Source organism: Oryctolagus cuniculus, chromosome 2 (genome assembly GCF_051225735.1).
Source record: "Oryctolagus cuniculus isolate XC-2025 breed Fujian yellow rabbit chromosome 2, ASM5122573v1, whole genome shotgun sequence".
Lineage (NCBI taxonomy): Eukaryota > Metazoa > Chordata > Mammalia > Lagomorpha > Leporidae > Oryctolagus > Oryctolagus cuniculus.
The window spans coordinates 111,321,862-111,345,795 of NC_142868.1; the positions used below are offsets into that span (position 1 = coordinate 111,321,862).

The 23,934-nt window shown below is 42.1% G+C and overlaps 1 protein-coding gene and 1 pseudogene across 2 annotated transcripts in view; one reads left to right on the forward strand and one right to left on the reverse strand.

Annotated features, from left to right (window-relative positions):
- Positions 1-23,934, reverse strand: part of IL18R1 (interleukin 18 receptor 1) — a 46,040-nt gene that overhangs the window by 11,822 nt on the left and 10,284 nt on the right. For both annotated transcript variants that reach the window (XM_008252716.5, NM_001164863.1), the window contains 6 exon segments: positions 22,387-22,630; positions 16,873-17,038; positions 12,258-12,411; positions 6,763-6,825; positions 4,584-4,704; positions 1,621-1,760 (listed from right to left, as the gene is read on the reverse strand). In XM_008252716.5, the coding sequence (XP_008250938.3) occupies positions 1,621-1,760; positions 4,584-4,704; positions 6,763-6,825; positions 12,258-12,411; positions 16,873-17,038; positions 22,387-22,630 (888 nt within the window).
- Positions 14,494-14,849, forward strand: LOC149127992 (large ribosomal subunit protein eL31 pseudogene; annotated as a pseudogene).

Consider the following 23,934-nt stretch of genomic DNA (forward strand, 5'->3'; position numbering starts at 1 on the left):
ACAGAGAGAGAAAGGTCTTCCTTTTTGCTGTTGGTTCACCCTCCAATGGCCGCCGCGGCCGGCGCGCTACGGCTGGCGCATCACGCTGATCCGAAGCCAGGAGCCAGGTGCTTCTCCTGGTCTCCCATGCGGGTGCAGGGCCCAAGCACTTGGGCAATCCTCCACTGCACTCCCTGGCCACAGCAGAGAGCTGGCCTGGAAGAGGGGCAACCAGGACAGAGTCCGGCGCCCCGACCGGGACTAGAACCCGGTGTGCTGGCGCCGCAAGGCGGAGGATTAGCCTAGTGAGCTGCGGCGCCGGCTAATTTGTGGTTATTAAAGTTGCAGGAGTCCGAAGACATTAAACCAGGTGTTCTGGGTGAACTGCAAATGGACACCAGGACAGCACGTAGGAGGCACCTGGTTCTAATTCCTTGGCCTCTCTCTCTTTATTTCTCAACCAAAGTTAAGACACCGTCATCTCTGTGTGTCCCTTTGTAGGTCAGTGTGTGTCTCTGTCTCTCTGTGTCTATCTCCATCCAGTCTTTATCAGCCCTCTCTGTCCGCATTGCTTTGTGTCTTTGCCTGTCTCTATACATTTCTCCTTCTGTCTCTTCTCTCTCTCTCTCGCTCTCATTTTCTCTCTCAGTCTATTTCTATTTCAGTCTCTTGTTCTCTGCCTTTCTCTGCATATACATGTCTCTCTTTTCTCTCTGTGTTTCTATATCTGTCTCCAGGTGTGTTTGTGTCTCTCCCTTTCTCTCTTTATTTCTGTCTCTTTTTCTGTCTCTGTCTCTATGTACATATGTCTCTATCCTATGTATGTGTTTTTCTCTGTTTCCAAGTGTGTTTATCTATCTCCCTTCCTTTCCATCTCTTAGATCCTAACCTTTCCTTCTATATCCAGGGAATTGATATCCAAGCCTGGTAATGAGCAGTGACAATGGGAAAAAAGAGTTTTTTGGCTCCAGACAAAGCCACAAAAGTCAACAGCTATGAACTGCATTGTTTTTTGGTAGAGGATGGGTTGGGTATACTTGGAACACCCCCATTAATTGTGCACTGAAAAACATCAAGAACCTATGGGTCAGAACCATTAGTTGTGTATCTGCACTATACAGGGGCTGCCCAGGGCTGGAGCCCTCAGTAATCTTTGTTGAATCAATGGCCACACCAAAAGGTCCCTTGACCCCAGGGCCCTGCTAAGATAGGCTGGAAGTTCAATTAAACCCAATCCTATCCTGGCCTGCAGACTTTCTCCAATGTGTTCTGGGTGTGAAAGGTTGAGTATGCAAGGAATGCTCTGAGTGCCTCCCCACAGCCGTCACCCACAGTCAGCTGCATCCCTGAGCCTAGCCTGCCTCATGCTCGGATATTCTGGTCTCTATCTGGGATTGGATCATGACTGTGACAGCAAATGCATCAACTCTGTGCTTTCATTCTCTGCCAGGGATCATGACACAGGAGTCCAGCAAAGGCTGAACACCAGCTCTGCCACTGAATGCTGTGGCACAAGGCGCACTGCTTCACCTCTGCAGAGCTTGGTCTTGGTGTAGGAGAGGAGGAAACAATGATTTCATGGGACCCCACAGCAGCAACATGCTAAGTTTCCACAATTGCCTACAAATAAAACTTGTGCACCTTTTTTCAACAAGATGTAGCTGTTTGTGTCTATGCCTCCTTCGCTGACCGCAGTGCAATTATATGAGAAATTTAGATTGTTTTCGTTGACATTCTCAATTCTCAATATCTTTGAAGCATACCATTTGCCTTCTGAAGTCCTATAAGAGAGGAAAATAATTTAGCAACAGGCTGTGTTCATTGCCAGCAAAGGTACTCACAAAAGGGCAATCGTGTGTTTAAATACTCAAAGGCTTCTACCATGTTGACCACATCAGGTATTCCCTTTCTGTGGGAATTTTCAAAGTGCAGTCTTCAGTGAGATTCGTGCATCTCTGAGACAACAGAATAGACAGAAACAGTCCTCCTGAGACTACCTGGAGGACAGGGCTATCAATGACCAAGGAGGAGAATGATGCTAGATGAAAGAAAATATCCTTCCCCTAATTATGTTTCTGTTTTTAAAAGATTTATTTTATTTATTTGAAAGGCAGAGTCACAGAGAGTGAGAGAAAGAGAGACAGAGATGTCCATCCACTGGTTCACTCCAATATGGGAGTGCCTGCAACAGAATGCTGGTCCTTCTTGAAAAATTTTTTTTTTTCACAATACTTCCCATCTCACTCCTTGAAGTTCTTCCCAGAATGCAATTTTCACTAACTGTGACAAAACTGTAAATTGTTAAGCGTAGATACAGATTCACAACAATTCTGTCCACGCAATTCTAAATATCACTCTTATTTTGTTAAGCCTTAAAAAGAAAACATAATTGGGCCAGCGCCACGGCTCACCAGACTAATCCTCTGCCTTGCGGCGCTGGCGCACCGGGTTCTAGTCCCGGTAGGGGCACCGGATTCTGTCCTGGTTGCCCCTCTTCCAGGCCAGCTCTCTGCTGTGGCCAGGGAGTGCAGTGGAGGATGGCCCAAGTGCTTGGGCCCTGCACCCCATGGGACACCAGGATAAGTACCTGGCTCCTGGCTCCTGCTATCGGATCAGTGCGGTGCGCCAGCCACAGCACGCTGGCCGCGGCGGCCATTGGAGGGTGAACCAACGGCAAAGGAAGACCTTTCTCTCTGTCTCTCTCTCTCACTGTCCACTCTGCTTGTAAAAAAATAAATAAATAAATAAATAAATAAATAAAAATTGACACCTCCAGCACATGGGAAATACCGGTTAGGCTATTCAGGAGAGTGAGAAATGGACTTGATATAACCACTACATCAAGCTCTCTTCTCAAAGGATCTGAGCCATCCAATCATTTGTAGGAGGCAACGCTCATGGTGTCCACTTAGCCTGTGAGTGACAGAGTCTGAGAGTCTGTGGTTATCAGCACAGCCAGCTCTGGTTCCCATATGCCTGCTTACATATATATCTCCTAACAATAGGTTTCTCCAGTGCCTGGGACATGAAACCACACGGTAGCACTCAAAGTCTCAAATATATCATAGAACGTAATTCTGTTCATGTATCAGAAATAGACATCCAAAAATGCCATCTAGCACAAATGAAAATCCAGAATAAGACACAAAAGCTACCGAGAAGCTAAAACTGATGGCATATAGACCTTACATACCCAACTCCAAAGACCTATCTCCCTACTCCCATAGCTTTCATTCTTTTCTAAGAAGTTTGACTTGGGTGATTGTATTAAACTCAGGGCTCCTGGCTTCAGTTACACCCATGGCCAGCCATTGTGGGCATTTGGGGAGTGAGCCAGAGGAAGGGGGCGCCCTCTCTCTTTCTCTCTCTACAAACAAATAAACAATTTTGGTGAGTTTGTCTTCTATCTCTCCAAATATTATAAATAGACCCCTGGAAGGGGAAATGAAAAACTTCAATGGAGGACAGTTCTTGGGAATGAGATACACTTCCAGGAGAGCCACACAATGCCCTGAATTCAACATTTACTGGGCATGAATCACATGTTTGCTCCTTCCCAAGGAGCAGACCTAACAGTGTAAAGAGCTTATAGACAAATGCCTGCAAGAACTGAGACATTCCAGCATGTTGGTGACAAAGAATGTACCCAAAATATGTGGAAAGTAGGAAGAAAACCTCAACAGTGAAGCTAAAATGATATATACTCACTAGACCATGAGTAGTGTTATTGGATAATTATTAATAATTACAGTATGATCCAATATCATTCAGAGAAGTTTGAATGGCCATTTGTTTTGTATGTTTTGCTTTAAGAAGTCTGGTCATTCCTTAATAGAAGAATACAAGCTATCAAAATGTAAATACACATGTGTCATTTGGAACTTCTTTTGGCCCTTAGCGGGGAAAAAATCCACAACATTTATAAAAATCCAAAATACTAGAATAGGCAATTAGTGTAATGGCTAAGACACCAATTGGGATGGACACATTCCATATCAGAGTGCATGGGTTCCAGTCCCAGGTCTGGCTCCTGACTCCAGTTTCCTGCTAATGTGCACCTTGGGAGGCAGCGATAATGACTCAGCTAAGTGAGGTTATGCCACTAATGTGGCAGATAAAGACTGCTTCCCCAGCTCCTGGTTTCAGCCCAGGCAGCCCAGTCCCAGACATTATACAACATTTGAGGAGTAAGCAGATGATGGGAGCTCTGTCCGTCTCTTGCCTCTCAAGAAAAAAAAAAAAAAACTCCCCCCAAAAATATGGCTTAAGTGATTTCTCATATATAAGAAGCAAAATAAAATCCCCCATCACCTCAGATCCTTACTGGCCAGAAGCTACTTTTGCAAGATGAACTCTCATTGATTTTCTCATGGGTCCTCTATCTCTAACTCAGATCCTGGCAAAGTTTTCTGCATCAACCTAGGGTATGGCAATTATGCTGATAAAATACATAGATTATAATCATAATTAAAAAAAAAAACTAAAACACCACATCAGTGACTCACAACCCCATACACATTACCACATATGATTGGATATGAAAACCATGTATACATGTTATGAAAACCATTCCATGATATATACCATATTGCGCATAGGCATACCTAGTTCTCATTCCTTCCTCTTCATGTACATTGGGGTCTGATCCATTTTCTCTCCAGAAGTTCCAATAAAGCTGATCCTTTTCATTCAGCAGAGCGGAGCAGTTGAGCTGTACATCTTTTCCTGGGTAAAAGTTGACAACCAAAGTTGTGACTTTATAGAAATCCAGATTTCCCAAAAGGCTTAAATTAATATAATCATTCCATGTTAACCTAATATAAAACATAGGGTTGCATCCCATAAAGAGAAGAGGAAGGCCTTAATTTTATTTAAAAATAATAATAAAATGGAAGAATTAGGAGCTATTTTATTTCTCTTTAAATGTTAATTTTTATATCCATTATTAAAACTCAGGGTTTATTTCCTTTTTAGTATACAACTAACAGGTAGTGTCAGGCCAATATTCTTACTACAATTTCCAGAAAAACAAAATGGATAAGTCAAAAAATATCAATAAAATTAAAAACTTAAGATATACGCAGAAAATGTGGACAATAATCAATAGAAAAATACACAATATAAGCAGAACCAGAGATTGTTCTAGATTTAACAGATAATGACTAGGCCGGTGCCGCAGCTCACTAGGCTAATCCTCCACCTTGCAGCGCCGGCACACTGGGTTCTAGTCCCGGTCGGGGCACCGGATTCTGTCCCGGTTGCCCCTCTTCCAGGCCAGCTCTCTGCTGTGGCCAGGGAGTGCAGTGGCGGATGGCCCAAGTGCTTGGGCCCTGCACCCCATGGGAGACCAGGAGAAGTACCTGGCTCCTGCCATCTGATCAGCGCGGTGTGCCAGCCGCGGCGGGCATTGGAGGGTGAACCAATGGCAAAAAGGAAGACTTCTCTCTCTTTCTCTCTGTCTCTCTCTCTCACTGTCTACTCTGCCTGTCAAAAAAAAAAAAAAAGATTAGTAAGTTTATAAATGATTTGAGGAATACTATTAGTCAGCTTAAGCTGGTTGACATACAAAGAATGATAAAACCAAAACCTTCAGAATTCAGTGTTACCTCAAATACATTTGGAACATTAACATGCTCTACCATATTCTGGGCCTGAATCAACTCACAACAAATTTCAAAATATGCTTTGATAACAGCGTGTAACCTTGGAACAAAATGAAGTTAATCTAAAAAACAATAACAAAAACCACTAGAATACTCTCCAAATATTTTGAAATCAAGGAATACAAGTAATCCATGAGTGAAAGCAGAAATAATAAGGACTTTAAAAAAAAAACTTTGAACTGAATAATACAAAAACATGGTATACTAATATATGTTGGAAATACCTTAAACACTGCTTAGGAAGGAATATTGGAGCTTCTCTAACTCTCCACATCAAGAAACCAGAAAAAAAAAGTGCAGATTGAATCCAAAATGAGTAGAAGAGAATAAATAATAGACATAAGGACAGAAAACAATAAAAGTTAAAAAGCAAGCAAAACACAAATACAGAGAGTCTGCTATCTGAGCAGCGCTGAGCATGTGCCGTTGTGTAAACCACTGTGACTTCAGAGGTAGACAGGGGGTGTGGACTTTGGGGGCAGTCGACAGACTCAATGCCAAACTGCCATTTTCAACAGTGTAACTGTAGCCAAGTTACGTGGCCATCCTTCACTTCAGTTATTTCATCTATAACATGGGGTAAAACCCTCAGGGTTGTTTGGAGGATTTAGTTCAAGAGTATATTCCAAACACCTAGCACAATACCTGGTTTAGCATATTTAGCATGTGTGAATTTCTTTCTTCTTTCCCTTCCCTTTTGAAAGGAATTATTCAATTGGTCATATTGATTCATAAGACTTGGCTAGAGGAATCCTAAATGTGTAGTCAATTCAATCCATTGACTAAAAGTGAATTACTTAATCAATATTCAAATCATAAAGTTACTTTGAGTCATTGCTTCAGAGTGGTCTCACTGAATTTTTACTTAGAAATTACTTTGGAGGCAATTCGAGGAAAAAACCCAGTCTCCAAGCCACAGGCAGCTCCACCCTTTGATCACATGGCACCAGTAGAATAGTAACTAACAGTAATTAGCTTCTTCTGGGTTTGTAATGTTCTTCACTAAATATAGAATGTGTTGTGCACACAATGTTGATCAATAATGAATCAAATTTACCCTTGGAATACTCAATTGTGACCTCTATTTAAAAATGCACAATATATTTATGTCAAAACATACCTAATTCCACTTCAACATGGTTAAGCTTTGGTCCAAGAAGAGCTGGAATTATATTATTGTTATCTAAAAGTGAAAAAGGAAAAGAAAATGGGTCAGTATTGCCTTGAGTTTCTTTGAGAAAAGCATCTTTTATTGTAGGTTCATTTCCTTTCATGCAGCAAAGATTTCAATACAGTAGTCCCCCTACCCCGCATCTGAAATTTCATTTTCTGCATTTTCATTACCCATGGTCAGCTGTGGCCCAAAAATATTAAATTAGAAATTCCAGAAACAGACAGTTCACCCGTTTTAAATTGTATGTCATTCAGAGTAGCTTGATGAAATCTGACAATATCCTGCCCCATCCCACCTGAGACACAGACCCTACCTTTGTCCAGTGTTTTCACACTATATGCACTACCCACCTATTAGTTACTCAGTAGCTGTCTCTGATATGAGATGGATGTGGGGATGTTGATAGCAATGTGCTTGTGTGTGGAGTTCAGCATTATCCATGATTTCAGCTATCACCTCCCCCACAGACCAAGGCAAACTGCTGTCATCTTCCCTTTACAACATCTTGAGTTATATTTTGATTAATTCAAGGTTGTAGCTCTGATTTTTTGACAAACAAGGAACTCACTTTGAGGTACCAATCCTTTCCTTTCAGAACATTGAGAGAATTATCCATTTAATGCCATGCTCCGGCTGCCTCACTTGGTTCAGCTCAGTCCAGGCTCTGCAGTGGTATCCACACTTGTAGGTCAAATTCTACTTCTGTTCCTGAATGACTTTTGACCCCAACTGAAAGTGTATAATATTCTCCCCAACACCCCCCCTCCCCCATCTAGTGACGTTTGGGAAGTAAATCACCACTTGGCAGCTTCCTATTCAATGTTAGGATACAGCTTAAGGCAGTTGATAACAGCCGAATTCTGAGAACCCTTGCTGTCACACTTTACTGATGAGTAATTTGAGGCAGAGATAAGCTATAATATTTAACTCATTCAAGGTCATAACCTCACAGAGCTGTGAGGACTGTACAAGATGACTCAACTAAAGCATGTAGCACCATCCTTGGCCCACAGTAACTGCTTCTTGGATAAAGCATGATTACTGCTTCATCAAATAAGGACAAGTATGCCCAGGGCCTGAAAAGCAGAGATGCATGGAGGGAAAGGGTGGAACATCAAAGACAGGAGATTTCTACGAGATTATATATACATATACATAAACTTGAAGAATTTAGGGCATATGATTTTACATAGAATTTAAGATTTTTAAGTTTAAGGTTTCAGGTATTAGATTTCTGGGCCATGGATGGATCAGAAGTGGCAGAATAATAGCCTCTCTCCAAAATTTCCATATCCTACTTCCTAGATCCCGTGACTATGTTGTGCTACATGGTGCTATGGTTCGAATGTTCCTCAAAACTCATGTTGAAATTTAATTGCTACATAGTTCCAAGATGGTTGAATAGGGAAACCACACACTGCTTTTAACTAGGGAAAAATAGAAGAAAAAGCAGAGTAAGTGCATCCCCAGAGGAGAGTTGGAGAGAAGCTTGCAGTGAAAAATTCTACAGAAAGAAGAGGGACCTCATGGAGCAGCATGGAAGGTCCAGACACACAGCAGCAAACGGGGACACCACACATGACACCATCCGAGACAGAGGTGAGAGCAGAATGGAGCATGGCAGCCCATGCAACTGGTGATATTGCCTGAAGGAACACACTTACTTTTTTTTTTTTATTGACTTTTTTTTTGGACAGGTAGAGTGGATAGTGAGAGAGAGAGACAGAGAGAAAGGTCTTCCTTTTGCCGTTGGTTCACCCTCCAATGGCCGCCACGGCTGGTGTGCTGCGGCCGGCGCACTGAGCTGATCCGAAGGCAGGAGCCAGGTGCTTCTCCTGGTCTCCCATGGGGTGCAGGGCCCAAGCACTTGGGCCATCCTCCACTGCCTTCCCAGGCCACAGCAGAGAGCTGGACTGGAAGAGGGGCAACCGGGAAAGAATCCGGCGCCCTGACCGGGACTAGAACCTGGTGTGCCGGCACCTCTAGGTGGAGGATTAGCCTATTGAGCCGCGGCGCCGGCCTCACATTTACTTTGAGACCAGCCTGGAGCTCAAGCAGAGGGAAACGTAGCCAACTAATCCAGCAAAAACAATGCTCATTTTTTTCTCCCTGTCCCCTGACTAGGGTGCCCAGAAACTGGCGGCTGGAGGACAGAAGGCACCATCTTGACACAGTAGAAGCTATGGTAGCTCTTGTGTGCATGTGTAGACTGGGGATTTTACCAGAGGAAAAATGTTTCCTGCTGACTTTGAATCTGACAGGGGGCTAGGAACCCATGTAGCATTGTGGGGTGCCCCCATCCCCTCAACCTAGCACAGGCTCTGGGGTTCAAACTGCCAAGGTGGAGCACCCACAGGCAGCTGGCTCTGGAAACGTCCCTGCTCTCTCTGTGGATGGGACATGCTCATGGGGCTGAGCAGATCTTCTGCACCCCATGACTGTGGCGGCCTTGTGCACTGTGACTGTGGGAATTCTGTGACTGCATGACAGGGTGTGGGGTGTAGCTGTGTCTATGGTCAATTACTGTGTCTGGCATCAGAGGCTGAGAGCTCCCCGACAGCCTAGGGTGGGCCGTTGCAGAGTTCCTTGCTCACGCTGAAGACAATACAGATCTTTTGTGTGGTTCATGTGTCAGCACTTAGTGGGGTTATACCCCTGTGGGCTAACCAAGTCTTAACAGAAAAAAATCTATCAACCTGGAATACTGTACATTTATGAATGAAGGTGAAATGAAGACCTTCCACAACAAACAGAAATTGAAAGAATTTGTCACCACTCATCCAGCCTTACAATTGATGCTTAAGGATGTGTTATACACAGAAATACAGAAAGACAGCCATAATTAGGAAAGAATGTAAAGGCAGAAAATCTACTAGTAAAAATATAAAGGAAATCCAAAGCAAACAATAGGAATACTTACGGAAAAATCACAAGACAACGTTATTACTTATCAATAGCAACCTTGAATGTAATTGGCCTAAATTCTCCCATTAAAAAATATAGACTAGCCGAATGAATTAAAAAACAAGACCCATCTATTTGCTGCCTACAAGAAACACATATCCTCTTTTGAAAAAATAAACAAAATTGATACACCATTGGTCCAACTAACTAAAACAAAGAGGGAGGAGACACAAATCAATAAAATCAGAGATGAAAAAGGAGATGTAAAATTGGACACCACAGAAATAAAAAAAAAAGTTATCAGAAATTACTACAAAGAGCTGTATGTATGTCAACAAATTAGAAAATCCAGAAGAAATGGATAAATTCCTGGACATATACAAATTACCAAAATTGAGCCATGAAGATATAGAAAACCTAAACCTAAACAGATCAATATCCAAGACCAAGATGAAATTAATAAAGAACCTCTCAACAAAGCAAAGCCCAGGACTGGATGACTCCACTTCTGAATTCTAACAGACTTTTTTTTTCCAAGATTTATTTATTTATTTATTTGAAAGGCAAAGTCACAGAGAGGCAGCGACAAAGAGAGAGAGAGAGAGAAGTCTTCCATCTGCTGGTCCACTCCCCAGATGGCCAAATCTGTGCCAATCCGAAGCCGAGAGGCAGGAGCCTCCTTTGGGTCTCCCACACAGGTGCAGGAGCCCAAGGACTTGGGTCATCCTCCACTGGTTTCTCAGGCCACAGCAGAGAGCTGTAATGGAAGTGCAGCAGCCGGGACTCAAACCAGCACCCATATGGGATGCCAGCAACACAAGCGGGGGCTCTACCTGCTACACCACAGTGCCAGCCCCTCTAACAGACTTTTAAAGAACTAATTCCAGTTCTTCTCAAATTATTCAAAACCACTGAAAGGGAGGGAATCTTCCCAAATCCCTTCTATGAGACCAGAATCACCTTAATTCCAAAGCAAGGAAAAGATACCATAAAGAAAGAAAACTATAGAGCAATATCACTGATGCACATAGACACAAAAATCCTCAACAAAATACTACCTAATCAAATCCAATGATCCATTAGAATGGTCATTCACCTGGCCTAAGTGGGATTTATCTCTGGTATGAAGGGATGATTCAACATACACAAATCAATAAATATAATATATCACATTAACAAATTATAGAATAAAAACCATACGATTATCTCAATAGATGTACAGAAAACACTTGATAAAATACAACAGACTTTCATGATAAAATCCTTAAACAAACTGGGTATAAAAGGAACATTTCTCATCACAATCAAGGCAATATGTGACAAACCCACAGCCAGCATCATACTGAATGGGTAAAAGTTGGAAGTATTTCCACTAAGATCCAAAACTAGACAAGGGTGCCTGCTTTCACCTTTTGATATTCAATATATTCCTGGAAAATTTAGGCAGATTCATTAAGCAAGAATAATTTCCAAAAAACAACACGTTCGATTATTTGTTGGGCCATGTGAAGGATTTCTTCACTGGGTAAGGTTTAATTACATTTCTGGTAGGGTCCCTGCTCTCTCAATTTCCAGGCTTCTAGGTAGGTGTTTGGAGCAGTGATAATACCCCAGTTAAGATGCCTGTGTCCCACTTTGGAGTACCTGGAATTAATACTTGGCTCTAGTTTCCTGCTACTATAGACCCTGGGAGGCAGTGGTGATGGTTCAAGTAGCTGGGTCCCTGCCACCCACATGGAGAGACCTAGACTGAGTCCTCAGCTCCTAGCCCAGCAAATCAGCAGATGGGAGCAAGCTCTTCCTTCTCTCTCTCCTCTCTCTCTCTCTCTCTCTCTCTCCCTTTCCCTCCCCAATAAATAGATATAAAATTCCAGGCTTCTGTTTTTCCATTATACACTATCTAGCTTCACAAGGAACTAGACTTGGTGCTGTCCTCCCTCCCTCCCCACACGTGTTCTCTGCCCTGGAGTCCTTTCCCCTCATGTCTCACTGCTCATTCCTGAGCCTGTCCCTCCAAGACCCAGATCAAATGGAGCCTCCTTCACTCCACTGCTCTCTTGCAGCCTCAGAGCTGACACTTTCTCAAAATGATGGCACCCTCTGGCTCACTGCCTCTCCTGATAGAATCAAATCCCTTGAGAATAATGCACTCCTCACTTTATCCCATGTTCTCCTGCTTCCTTTGCCTCCTAGCACTAATTACAGTTTATAGTGTATAGGCATCTCCAACAAATATTTGTTGAGTGAAAACATATGTTTAACAACAAAGATTCTACAACTTACTTAAATTCCAAAGAGAAAGAGAGAGCTGACTCATGTGAGGTTCACCCAAATGTACATTCGTTTGCTGTCAAAATATTTTTTTTTCTGCCAGGTGGATGAACTCCAAGTAGAAGGTTTGAACCTCATATTTTAAATAGTGGTGTGTTCACACGCCTAATTAAGTGGTACCTCAATTCCTAGGTGGTCATAGAAGAAAGGGGAAAAAAATTCACTTGACCAACATATGGTTGTGCCAATTCTAAGATTTCTCTTACCTCCAACTATTGTTATATTGAAGGTCTTGATGATGTTAAATTCTTTTCCGTTATGATGAATGGAAAACACACAGGAGTAATAACCCTGATCTTTAAACTCAGCATTCTTCTGTAGCAATGGGTTTGTATCTCCCTCAGCTATCTTTTCACAGTCCTGTTTTTAAAGAGCAAGTTGAAATACTTTGTTAGTGAGAGAAGTATTGAAATAACAACAGTTCAAAGTTGTTAAAATTAAAGATCTTTAGAGGAAAGGAGACAGAATGAAACACACAACTGCTGAGTGAATGTTCTATGACTTGGCATTGCTTCTATTGGAACCAAGTCCGATGGCTGTTATGGTCATTATCATTATTAATACATGTTGGGGTATGCAACATAAAGGCATTGTAGCTTTTCTCATCATTTTCTTTTAATCTGGGAGAGAGAGAGAGAGAGAAAGAGAGAGAGAGATATGCTACAACAACAACGAAAATTTTTGCTAGAGTCAAAACTTTCTGCACAACTCTACAACATTTTTAAATCCAATTTTATGTGCTCAGGACTACTCATCCTGGAAATGGCTAGTGGAGGTTGGTGCAGAATTAGTCAGAGAACTGAGTACCTAGAAGCCACTTTGATGCTTCCCACTAGAAGACAGAGGAGGACTAGAAATGCATCAGGAATAGTCAACCCCATAGGCACATTCACACATCCACCTATCTATTATAATTCCCATATGTGTTATAGGAAGCAATAATTAAAAAGCCACCTTCTTCAATGTAGTTGTCAGTCACCCATAGGTAGTTCCTGAAATAACCCAGGAACAGATGGAGAGAATGGAAACTGCATGGTTGACCTTGACTATTCAACACTGTTTCTACAAATACCAAACCATGAGAACCTATTGCCCACAGACTTCTCCCTCAAAGTTGGCCTGGGTGTGCACATTGGAGGTAGAACCAGAGAGAAATGGCACCATGGGTTTGTGCGGTACCCATGTGTGCACCTCCCATCAATAAACTGTATCTGTGTAAGTCAAATTTTTATAAACTCAAATTTTTTTTTCTCAAAATATGTAAAACATAAGAGACTCTTTCTGGCACTCTGACCCAGTGAACAGATTTGAAATACTTAGGTGTATGACCAGTTGTTTAGCCTAAAATATCCTTGGTGGGAGAACATTAGACCTTGGTGTTGAGATGCTGTTAAGACACTCGTATGCCCTATCAGTACCTGAGTTTGAGTTTAGCCTCTAGCTCCTGACTCTATCTTCCTGCAGACCTTGGGAGTTACCAGTGATGACTCAAGTAATGGATCTCCTACCACCCATAGCGGAGACCTGGATTGAGTTCTCAGCTATTGGCTCAGACCTGGCATTTTGGGAAGCAAACTAGTAGATGGGAACTCTCCCTTTCCCTCTCCCTCTCCCTCTCCCTCCCCCTTCCCCCTCTCCCTTCCCCTCCTCCTCCCCCTTCCCATCTCCCTCCCCCCCTGCCCTGCCCATAAGAAAACAAAAACAGAGGCCTACAACTATGGTGCAGTAAGTTAAAAGCCCTGGTTTACAGCACTGGCATCTCATATGGGTGTCAGCTGAATCCCAGCTGCTCCACTTCTGATCCGGCTTCCCACTAATGTGCCTGGGAAAGCAGCAGAAAATGGCCCAAGTCCTTGGGCACCTGCGCCCATGTGAGAGACCTGGAAGAAGCTCCTAGCTCCTGGCATTGAAACAGCTCAGCTCCCGCCTTAGCAGCCATTTGGGGAATGAATTAGTGGATGGAAAATCAATCTCTTTCTCTCTCTCTCTCTCTCTCCCTCTCTCTCTCTCTCTCTCTCTCCCTCTCTCTCTCTCTCTGTTTCTACCTCTCTCTGTAACTATGTCTTTCAAATAAATAAAATAAACCTTTAAAAAAAGAAAACAAAAACAAAACTCTCAGTGTATCTGTTTTCTAAATTTAAACATCTTCATATTGAGATTTTTTAAAACCCAGCATATAGAATCTCACTAATGTCCAGGTACTATAAAATAGTCAAACCTCTGACAAGAAAGAGAGCCAAATCAACTCAGGACTGATGCAAATGTTTAGAAGACATTTCAGATAAGAGCTCTCCTTGAAAAGACACAAGTAAAACGTATTTGAGCAAATGATACAAACAAAATTTTCAAGGTCATCTTGAAGGCCCTTTGTAGGTGTGTATACAAGCACAAGTGGTCTTTAAAAGGTTCATGAAGTTTCCTTTCCAACTTGGGCCTTGCAGAATGGCTCCCACAAAGAAGGGTGGCAAGAAGAAGGGCCCTTCTCAGATCAACACAGTGGTGACCAGAGGTACACCGTCAACATTGACAAGTGTGGCCTTGGTGCAGGCTTCAAGAAGTGTGCTCTTTGGGAAAATCAAACTCCATGAAGGAGATGGGGACTCCGGATGAGCATACTGATACCAGGCTCAACAAAGCCATCTGGATCGAAGGAATAAGGATAGTCCCATATCTCATCCACCTGGAATTGTCAAGAAAATCTAATGAAGATTCGCCAAACAAGCTCTACACTTCAGTTACCTATGTATCCTGTCACCACTTTCAAAAATCTACAGATAGTCAATGTGGATGAGAAATAACTGCTGATTAAAGTTACAAAATTGCAAAAGTGTGTTGGGGGGAGGGTCATGAAAATATACATTCTCTTTTAATTACATTTTACAGAAAATTTTAAATTTTATTTTAAATTATTTATTTATTTAGTGGAGAGGTGCAGACATAGACAGACAGAGAGGGCTCACATCTGCTGGTTCACTCTCCAAGTGTCCAGAGTTGCAAAGGGTATCCAAGTCTGGAACCAGGAATGCAATTCAGTCTCCCAGATAGGTAGTAGAAATTCAATTACTTGTGCAATCACCACTTCCTGTCAGGGTCTGCATTAGCAGGAAGATCGACACAGGAGCTGGAGCCAAGTAGCAAACCCAGGCACTCCATTGAAGGATGAAGGCATCTTAAACACTAAGAAAAAGGCCTGCCCCACCTTAAACTTTTTAAGTATTCTCATATATGCTCCAGAGCAGTCTAAAAGAGCTCCTGCAATTCAGCAAGCAGAAGGCACACATACTGAAGAAAATAATCAGGCAGTCCACAAAAGCAGTAACAGTAAGAAGCCATAAGTAACTTTAAAAGCTTAATTTACGGCCAGCGCCGCAGCTCACTAGGCTAATCCTCTGCCTTGAAGCACCGGCACACTGGGTTCTAGTCCCGGTTGGGGCGCCGGATTCTGTCCTAGTTGCCCCTCTTCCAGTCCAGCTCTCTGCTGTGGCCCGGGAGTGCAGTGGAGGATGGCCTAAGTGCTTGGGCCCTGCATCCCATGGGAGACCAGGAGGAAGCACCTGGCTCCTGGCTTCGGATCAGCGCAGTGCGCTGGCTGCAGTGGCCATTGGGGGGGGTGGCCAAAAGTAAAGGAAAAGGAAAACACTAAGAGTTTCAACAATTTCCCATGTCAGATTTTTAAACCTTTTAAAAATATTGCTTCCCACTATGTGGAGATGTGAGCTTGTTTTACCAGGGATGAAATTTAAAACTGACAAGAGTTCTCTGGAGACTATTTGGTAATGGGGGTCATCAGTCATGCTCATAGCCTTGGATCTACTCATTCTACTTTCAGGGATTTGGTTGAAGGGCAAATCATATATACACCCAAAGAGCTATGGAAGTGTTATTTGCTACTGAAAAGAAGGAAACTCACAAATGTACAATAACAAGGGAATTATTTAGATGTAACATGTCATATGCAAAATAGAACCCCATGTTTGGAAGAATACTTAAAGATGTGGAAGAATGATCACAATAGAGAAACCTTTCTTTCTTTCTTTCTTTCACAGTCAGAATAAGACAGTGAGAGAGAGAGAGAGAGAAAGAGAAAGGTCTTCCTTCCGTTGGTTCACCCCCCAAATGGCCGCTACGGCCGGTGCGCTGCGCCAATCCGAGCCAGGAGCCAGGTGCTTCTTCCTGGTCTCCCATGCGGGTGCAGGGCCCAAGCACTTGGGCCATCCTCCACTGCCTTCCCGGGCCACAGCAGAGAACTGGACTGGAATAGGAGCAACAGGGACAGAACCGGCACCCTAACCAGGACTAGAACCCAGAGTACCGGCGCTGCAGGTGGAAGATTAGCCTAGTGAGCCGCGGCGCTGGCCTACCACTTTTTCAAAGGAGTTTTTCACCCAGACAAATACCGAAAGTCTGGTTGGTGGGAGTCCTGAGTAATTTTTGCTTTCTTCATTATCTCTTTTTCAATATTCCAATTTTATAAAATGAACTCACATAGTCACAGAAAATTTATACAATAGAGTTTTAAATTTCTAAGTATATGAGACAGAAGGAAATGAAAAATCTTAATCTAGCGTTCCTAAAAGTTGATTGAAGGAAAAAGATTGAACACCCAACACAGGGACGCTTCTGGGCGACACACACACACACACACACACACATTGTGGCTGTCAGCTCTTTGCAACAATCTCATGAGGACACTTTACTCAGGCCACATCAACTGCATAGGCTCAGTTTATTAGGAGACCACTAGCTGTCCACAGCCATCAGATCCTCGTTTTGGAGTTTCATCTTTTCTACTAAGTCTTAAGTTAAAATATTCTGCATTACCTTATACAGTGTTGTTCTGTTGATGAGTCTTTGATAGTAACTGTTTGTACAGGGTATAGTCAAAACCTTTTGAACTTCTATACTTTTACTAGTTACTTGTTTTTCAGTAAAGCAGCTGTTCTTATTTCTTCTGATGACGTTTAATGTCCATTGCCGAGTATCATTTCTATAAAACAAAGGTGTAAAGGTATTTTGTAATTACCAGAGACTTCACAAGTGTCATTTCTCTTCCTTTTAGTGACCAACCCATCCAATTGCTTTTCCTTCTTTTTGTTTAAAGAGACTTATTGGTATTCAAACCCTGCCCCACCTTCCCATGGTTCAGAGCAATAAAAAATTTAGCAACTGTTCATGGGGTGGGATGAGGTTAAAAGATAAGTCTAAGTGCACTACATGTGCACATGTGGTACACACACATGCAGGTACACACACACACATGCAAGTATATATACACACATGCAGGTATACACACATGCAGGTATACACATGCAGGTACACACAAACATGAGGATAATACATACACACACGCAGGTACACATACAGATGCGAGTACACAAGCAGGCATACACATATTTAGGTACACACATGTAGGTACACACATACAGGTATACAGACGTGCATGTACACACACATAGGCATATCCATATGCAGGTATACTCACATGCAAGAATACACACATGCAAGTATACACATGCATGCAGGAATACATTCATATAGGTACACAGACATCTAGGTACACACACATGCAAGTATACACACTCACTGACATCCTGCTGCAAGACATGCATTATAGCTGTCACAGCAGCTAGTGTTTGGGCTGTTAATGACATTCGAGGATTGACAAGTTCAGAGATTCGTCACCCAGGATGAGAGAGTAGCCTTGGTTTCACAAGAAGACATCTTCAAAAAGTTCATGAAAATTCATTTTATAAAAACTATATATGGATTTCACAATAATTTAAACCCAAATAAACTTAATCTCTTTTTAAAGATTTATTTATTTACTTGAAAGTCAAAGTTACAGAGGGAGAGAGAAAAAGAGAAAGAACATCCACTTGCTGGTTCACTCCCCAAATGTCCTCAACAACCAGTGCTGGAAGTTTCTAGAAGCCATGAACAACTTCTGGGTCTCCCACATGAGTGACAGGGTCCCAAGCACTTGGGCCATCTTCTGCTGCCTTCCCAGGTACATTAGCAGGAGCTGGATCAGAAGCGGAGCAGCTGGATCTTGAGCTGGTGCCCATATGGGATACAGGTATCAGAGGTGGCAGCTCAACCCGCTATGCCGCGATGCTGGCCCCTGGACCCTTAACATCTTTTTAATGTCATTTTCTATGAACTCTCTGAAGTGCCCTCATATCTGCATCAGGTTTTATATTTCTCAGGGCAGTTTGCAACCCCCTCCTATTACTGTTGAGTAAATTGAAGTCCTGTTGTATTGGCACTGTAAATGCCTTACTGAACAAAAGTGAGTTTGAACAGAGTTTACAGTTATTGCTCTTTCTGAACAGAAATTAGTTATCTAGAAAAACAAAATAATTAAAAGTAATTTTAAAAGGAGCTCTTAAAAGGGAAAATATTTGCAATCTGATATTTCTTCACACTGCTAAAGACAGTAACAGGGGCTGCTAAGTTGTCCCATGTATCTCACAAATTTTCACCCATTTTGGCTCTTCCAATTCCCTTTTTAGTATGCAATAGGGTGAAGACAAGATCAGCACTTGCTGAGGTTCAGGTATGATAGCACTCGTGTGCAAGGGAGATGACTATTTTCCTTGTGTTCAAATGAGAAAACTAAATCTCAAGAGACATTAAACAGCTTGCCCAGGTTCACACACCTGTCTCAGGATGAGGGCCAGAATGCAAGCACACTTTTGTTTGATCCTTTGTCTTCACAATGCATGTGAGTGGTCTTTTCACCTTGGACATGAATTTATGCAAGATCAGCCACTCCTGGAGAGGGTGTTGAGCCGTCTCCATTACTAAAAGCAGTGGGCCAGAGGCCACGGAACATGAGAGCTACCTGAATGTGGTAAGGACTCGGAATTCCACCGGCAGCATCCTCTCCTCTATTGTGAAGATTTCCCAAGTTCAGCCTCACTGAGCCAGAGAGGGAGAGATTTCTGTATCTCTCTGGTCTTGTTGCTTACAAGCCATAAGGTGCATGCCTGTTTCCATTGTGTCAGATTTCTTTGTTCTCTACCTTGAACTTCTCAATCTTTCATGGTCAACAGATACTGAGAGCCTGAGTATCCCACCCCGCCCCCGGTACTCATCACTGCACTGGGAGTGCTGAACAATTAACAGCCTACACCAACTGTCAAAGAGTTAAAAGGCTGGCATGAAGCAGAGGCAACTGACCCAAAGCTGCAAGCACCAATTCCCTGTGACCAGCAAATCCACCCTGGGCATACACACAAGCACACATACATGCATGCATGTACTTACACACACACATTCATGCATATAGTCATACACACATATGCACATAAACACACATGTACAGATCTTCAGTAAACAGAACACCACTTAGCAATCACACACACTATATAATTTTAGTTTATTTGTCCTTTTAGTGGAGGACAGTACAATGTTGCATGTATACAATGTGTGATGATTGATTATTTTAGTAAACATTTCCATCTCTTTACACAACTTCTAAATAATGTCTGATTAACACACAATAATGGTACATATTTCTGGGGTATGATGTGATAGTTCAAAATATGTATACAAGAAGTATTGATCAGATGAAGTTATTAACATTGCTGCCTTCAGACATATATTATATTTGAAGATGTTTGTATCCTCTGTGCTCTCAGACATCCACAACAAACAACTCCCATGTAGAATCCCATGTATTGTCACAGCCAAGGTCAAAGCTGCTTCTCCTATCATTGCTTAACTCTCCTATTACTCATCAGTCTCCAACACTTTTAAGGATTTATCACAAAGGCCAGTCTTAGCCACCTCTCCTCTCTGTCATCCCATCCCTCCATGCCTTACTGACTCCCAACTTCTGTCTGATGATTCCACTTTCTCTCCCTAACCCAGGCAGTGGACTCCCCATTTCATATCAGAGAGATGATGAATGTTTCCCGCCTCTATCATCTCCAAGAGATGGTTCGAGCTGATGGAATCTTCCCTTGGATGCTCTGTACAGAATGATCCACTCTTTTAAATCACGTTTTTATTTAACCATGATTTGGAAGTGGGGATATTCATGTTTTTTTATCTACCCCAATTATGAAAATTGATTCTCCCTTGGCTTCCTTAACTTCCTAACGTGTTAGCTCGTTGTAACTCATTTCTGTAATCTCCCTTTAAAGTTCATATGAAATAGGTGAATTTTTTGAGCTCTTTAATTTCTTTCTGACTCCTCAGAGATCCTACATATACAAACAAAAATGACCTCACTTTGTGCAAAACCACAAGGGTGCTATCAAGGTTTCAGTGTGACATCTCACTTTGGTTGATAGAGATCGGGACTCATTCTAGAGGCACTCCTGCAAGAAATCTGCGACATCTACAACTCACCACCACCACTCAGCTGACCCTGAGCTACTGTCTACAGGCCAGTCTCAACTCTATAAAATTACATATGAGGGCTATTCAAAGTTTCACTGAAAATGTTAACGGTGAAAAAAATGCAAGGACTTCAAAGCATTTGCACTAAAATAAATGTAGCATTTAATTCCACTTTTTTCAAAAAACTTTTAAAGTACCCTAGTATATACCCACAAAGAGAAGCAAGTTCAGTGATAGTGGCTGATGCATTTGGTTGGCTACTCCCATCTCATAGATGTTATGCTCCTCCATGATGAGGACCCTGGCAGGATCTAGGACCATGCCATGAACAGCTGGCCAAACACCTCCAATGCCCTCTTCATTTGCTGCCCCTGGCTATGAGTTTGTGAGTGGCTACCAAAAAAAAGAGCTCCTTCACTACCATGGTGACCTGACTCCTGCTGATGTAGACAAGTATGTGTCTACACCAAACCCAATTGCCCCCTCTAGACTGAAGATACCACCCAGGAAGCAGACCCTGTGCCCCTCTCTCTACATGTTAATATCAGTGTGAGGTACCAGCTGTTGATTTCATTCAACGGGGACATCTTAAACAATAGGAGCAGCAAGTGGTGGAGTTGGAAGCATACCAGGGGATTCCAATTCAATCCCATCGAGGTGGCATGTACCAATGCCATCTCACTGTTCCAGGTGATCAGTTTCAGTTCACAGTTGGTCATGGTGGAGGGACTGGGAGTCAAAGGGAGCACATAGACAAGTCTAGTACCTGCTAACGCTAACCGATGGAGTAAATAAAGGGGAGAGTGATCCAACATGGGAAGTGAGATACTCAGCAGACTCATAGAATGGCAGATGTCCTAAATAGCACTCTGGCCTCAGAATCAGCCCTAAAGGCATTCGGAGCTGGCTGAAAAGCTCATGAGAGTATTTCAGGCATGGAAAGCCAAGACACTCTGGCAAAAGATCTCTGCGAGTGAGATCCCAGTGGAAAGAACAGGTCATCAAAGAAGGAGGTACCTTTCTCTGAAGGGAGGAGAGAACCTCCACTTTGACTATGACCTTGTCTAAACAAGATAAGAGTCGGAGAACTCAGAGGGCTTCCATAGCCTTGGAAACTCATGACTGGAGCATAGGGAGATTACTGATGCCATAGACAGGAGTGTCAATTGGTAAAGTCAACAACAGGAGTCACTGTGCACTTACTCCTCATGTAGGATCTCTATCCTTAATGTGCTGTACATTGAGATTTAATGCTATAACGAGTACTCAAACAATATATTTCACTTTGTGTTTCTATGGGGGTGCAAACTGTTGAAATCCTTACTTAATGCATACTAAACTGATCCTCTGTAAAAAAAAAAAAAAAAAAAAAAGAAATTATCAATTCCCAACTTGACTCTCACTGGGATTAAACATGACAATAGGTCTGCTCTGATTTCATCATTATTTAAAAAAAAATCATCTATTATTTTTCACTTTATGTTTCTGTGTGGGAGCAAACTGTTGAAATCCATACTTGATGTATACTAAGCTGATCTTCTGTATATTAAGATAATCAAAAATGAATCTTGATGTGAATGGAAGGGGAGAGGGAGTGGGAAAGGGGAGGGTTGTGGGTGGGAGGGACGGTATGGGGGGGAAGCCATTGTAATCCATAAGTTGTACTTTGGAAATTTATATGCATTAAATAAAAGTTTAAAAAAAATACAGGAAAAAAAAATTAAAATCCAACTTTCATTTGATCTTTGCTTATCATTGACAAGAATCCCCAAGTGGAAATCCTGTGAGGGTATTCAACTTTCACTAGGGTTGCTAAGAAAATAAACATCAAAGATTATTTCATTTATTTTTTCAATAATGAAGTATTTCTTTCACGTAGTAGGGCAAATAAGAGAAGATCTATCCTCTCAGCTTACTATAGACTTGAGTTGCTGAACAAAGGACAAAGAGTACAATGACATAAAACAAAGAAAAAAGTACACTCACCCCATCTGGAAAATATAAGTTCCTCTGTCATCCAACTCAATTGGCCAAAACTCCAAAGAAAAATCATGCACAGAAATTCTGGGTGAACTGCTTGGGTTTAGCCCAACACGTCCATGTGACTCGCCACTTTTGTACCATCTTATAGTGCTTGGTTTGCTCTTTTGCTCAGATGAAGATAAGCAAAATTTCAAATAGAAGGGTTCCCCTTCCACTGCAGTAATGTGAGGTCGTGAAGTGCAAGTTTCTTCAAAAGATAAGCAAAGGAAAAAGGAAAAAATAAAAATGTACAGGTAATTCTTTTTCTTCACATAATGCATTATGTGAAGAAGCAAGGTTAGTTAAGAAATCCCTGCAAAATCTCAGCAACACGTTCCTGTACATTCTGTTATCTAAGCATCATTTTTTTTCCAAAACTAGAAAGGATAAGACACTTTCAGAACATTGGTGAAGGCAAAACTCCCAACAGCTTTTCCCGAATAGGAAGGTGTCAAAACTTGACCCAGCATAGCTAGATGTTTGGTAAGCATTGTGTCATCCTTTAAAAGGAAATATTACACATCACAACTGGAAGAAAGAAAACTAGAGAAGTATTGTCATGCAAGTATTGTTTACTCCACACACCCCCAACTAAGGCTGCGTCTGCATGAAACAGAAGACAATAACCTAGAGACCTCGGTGTTTTTCATCTGTGTCATCAGATGTCCCTTCCAGCTTGTGTCCAGGCAGTCGACCTAACCATTTCCCAGGCAGGAGTGCAGCTAGCTAAAGTATGCATGAGTAGCTTATGGTCTTTGTATATTTGTCATTACTGTAAGGGATAATCCAGAACTGATTCATATAATCTCACTTCCCTTCTTTGAACTCTCTCTCCTCCTCCTCCTCCCTCCCTCTTTCTCAATTAACCCAGTTTCTGTAGCTTTGAAATTTTATCAGATCCTTTCATCTACACAGAGTAGGCGCTGAGTCTCCTCCTTTCACACTTCTGTGAGTTCAAAGGCATCCTCAGTGGGTTTTTCTCATAGCCCGTCCTCCTGTGGCTGAAGGATGTGTTTTACCTGTATCTGGAGAATAGGAATCTTTTATTTGGATGAAACATTTCCCTGAGGACATAAACAAAATGCCCTCCTTAGAGTTAGGGCTTCTTTCACAAAGCAACAGTCTGGTTTTAACTCAGTGTTCTTAACCACAACAAAAGGAGGAAGTGGCTCAAATGACAGTCGCTCTTTGAAACCATGAATGTCGAGTCCATCATAGGTACAAGAGCTAACGCTTAGTTGGTGCTAAACAATCTCTAGTCTACCTTTCAATACTTCAGCAGAGAAGTTGTGGATATTAGTTTTAACTGACATTCAAAACTATGGCAAGTCATTAGCAAATTATTTTTGGCTTTTAGAGATAATATAATAAAGTGCATGAATCACGGCCATCTGATCTTTTGTGTCTGGAATATTTTGTGTGTCATCATGTCTTTGACAGGCAACCATGCTGCTGCATACAGCAGTCATGTGTTCTTCTCTCATTGTTATGTAATATCCAAATGTGTTCCTT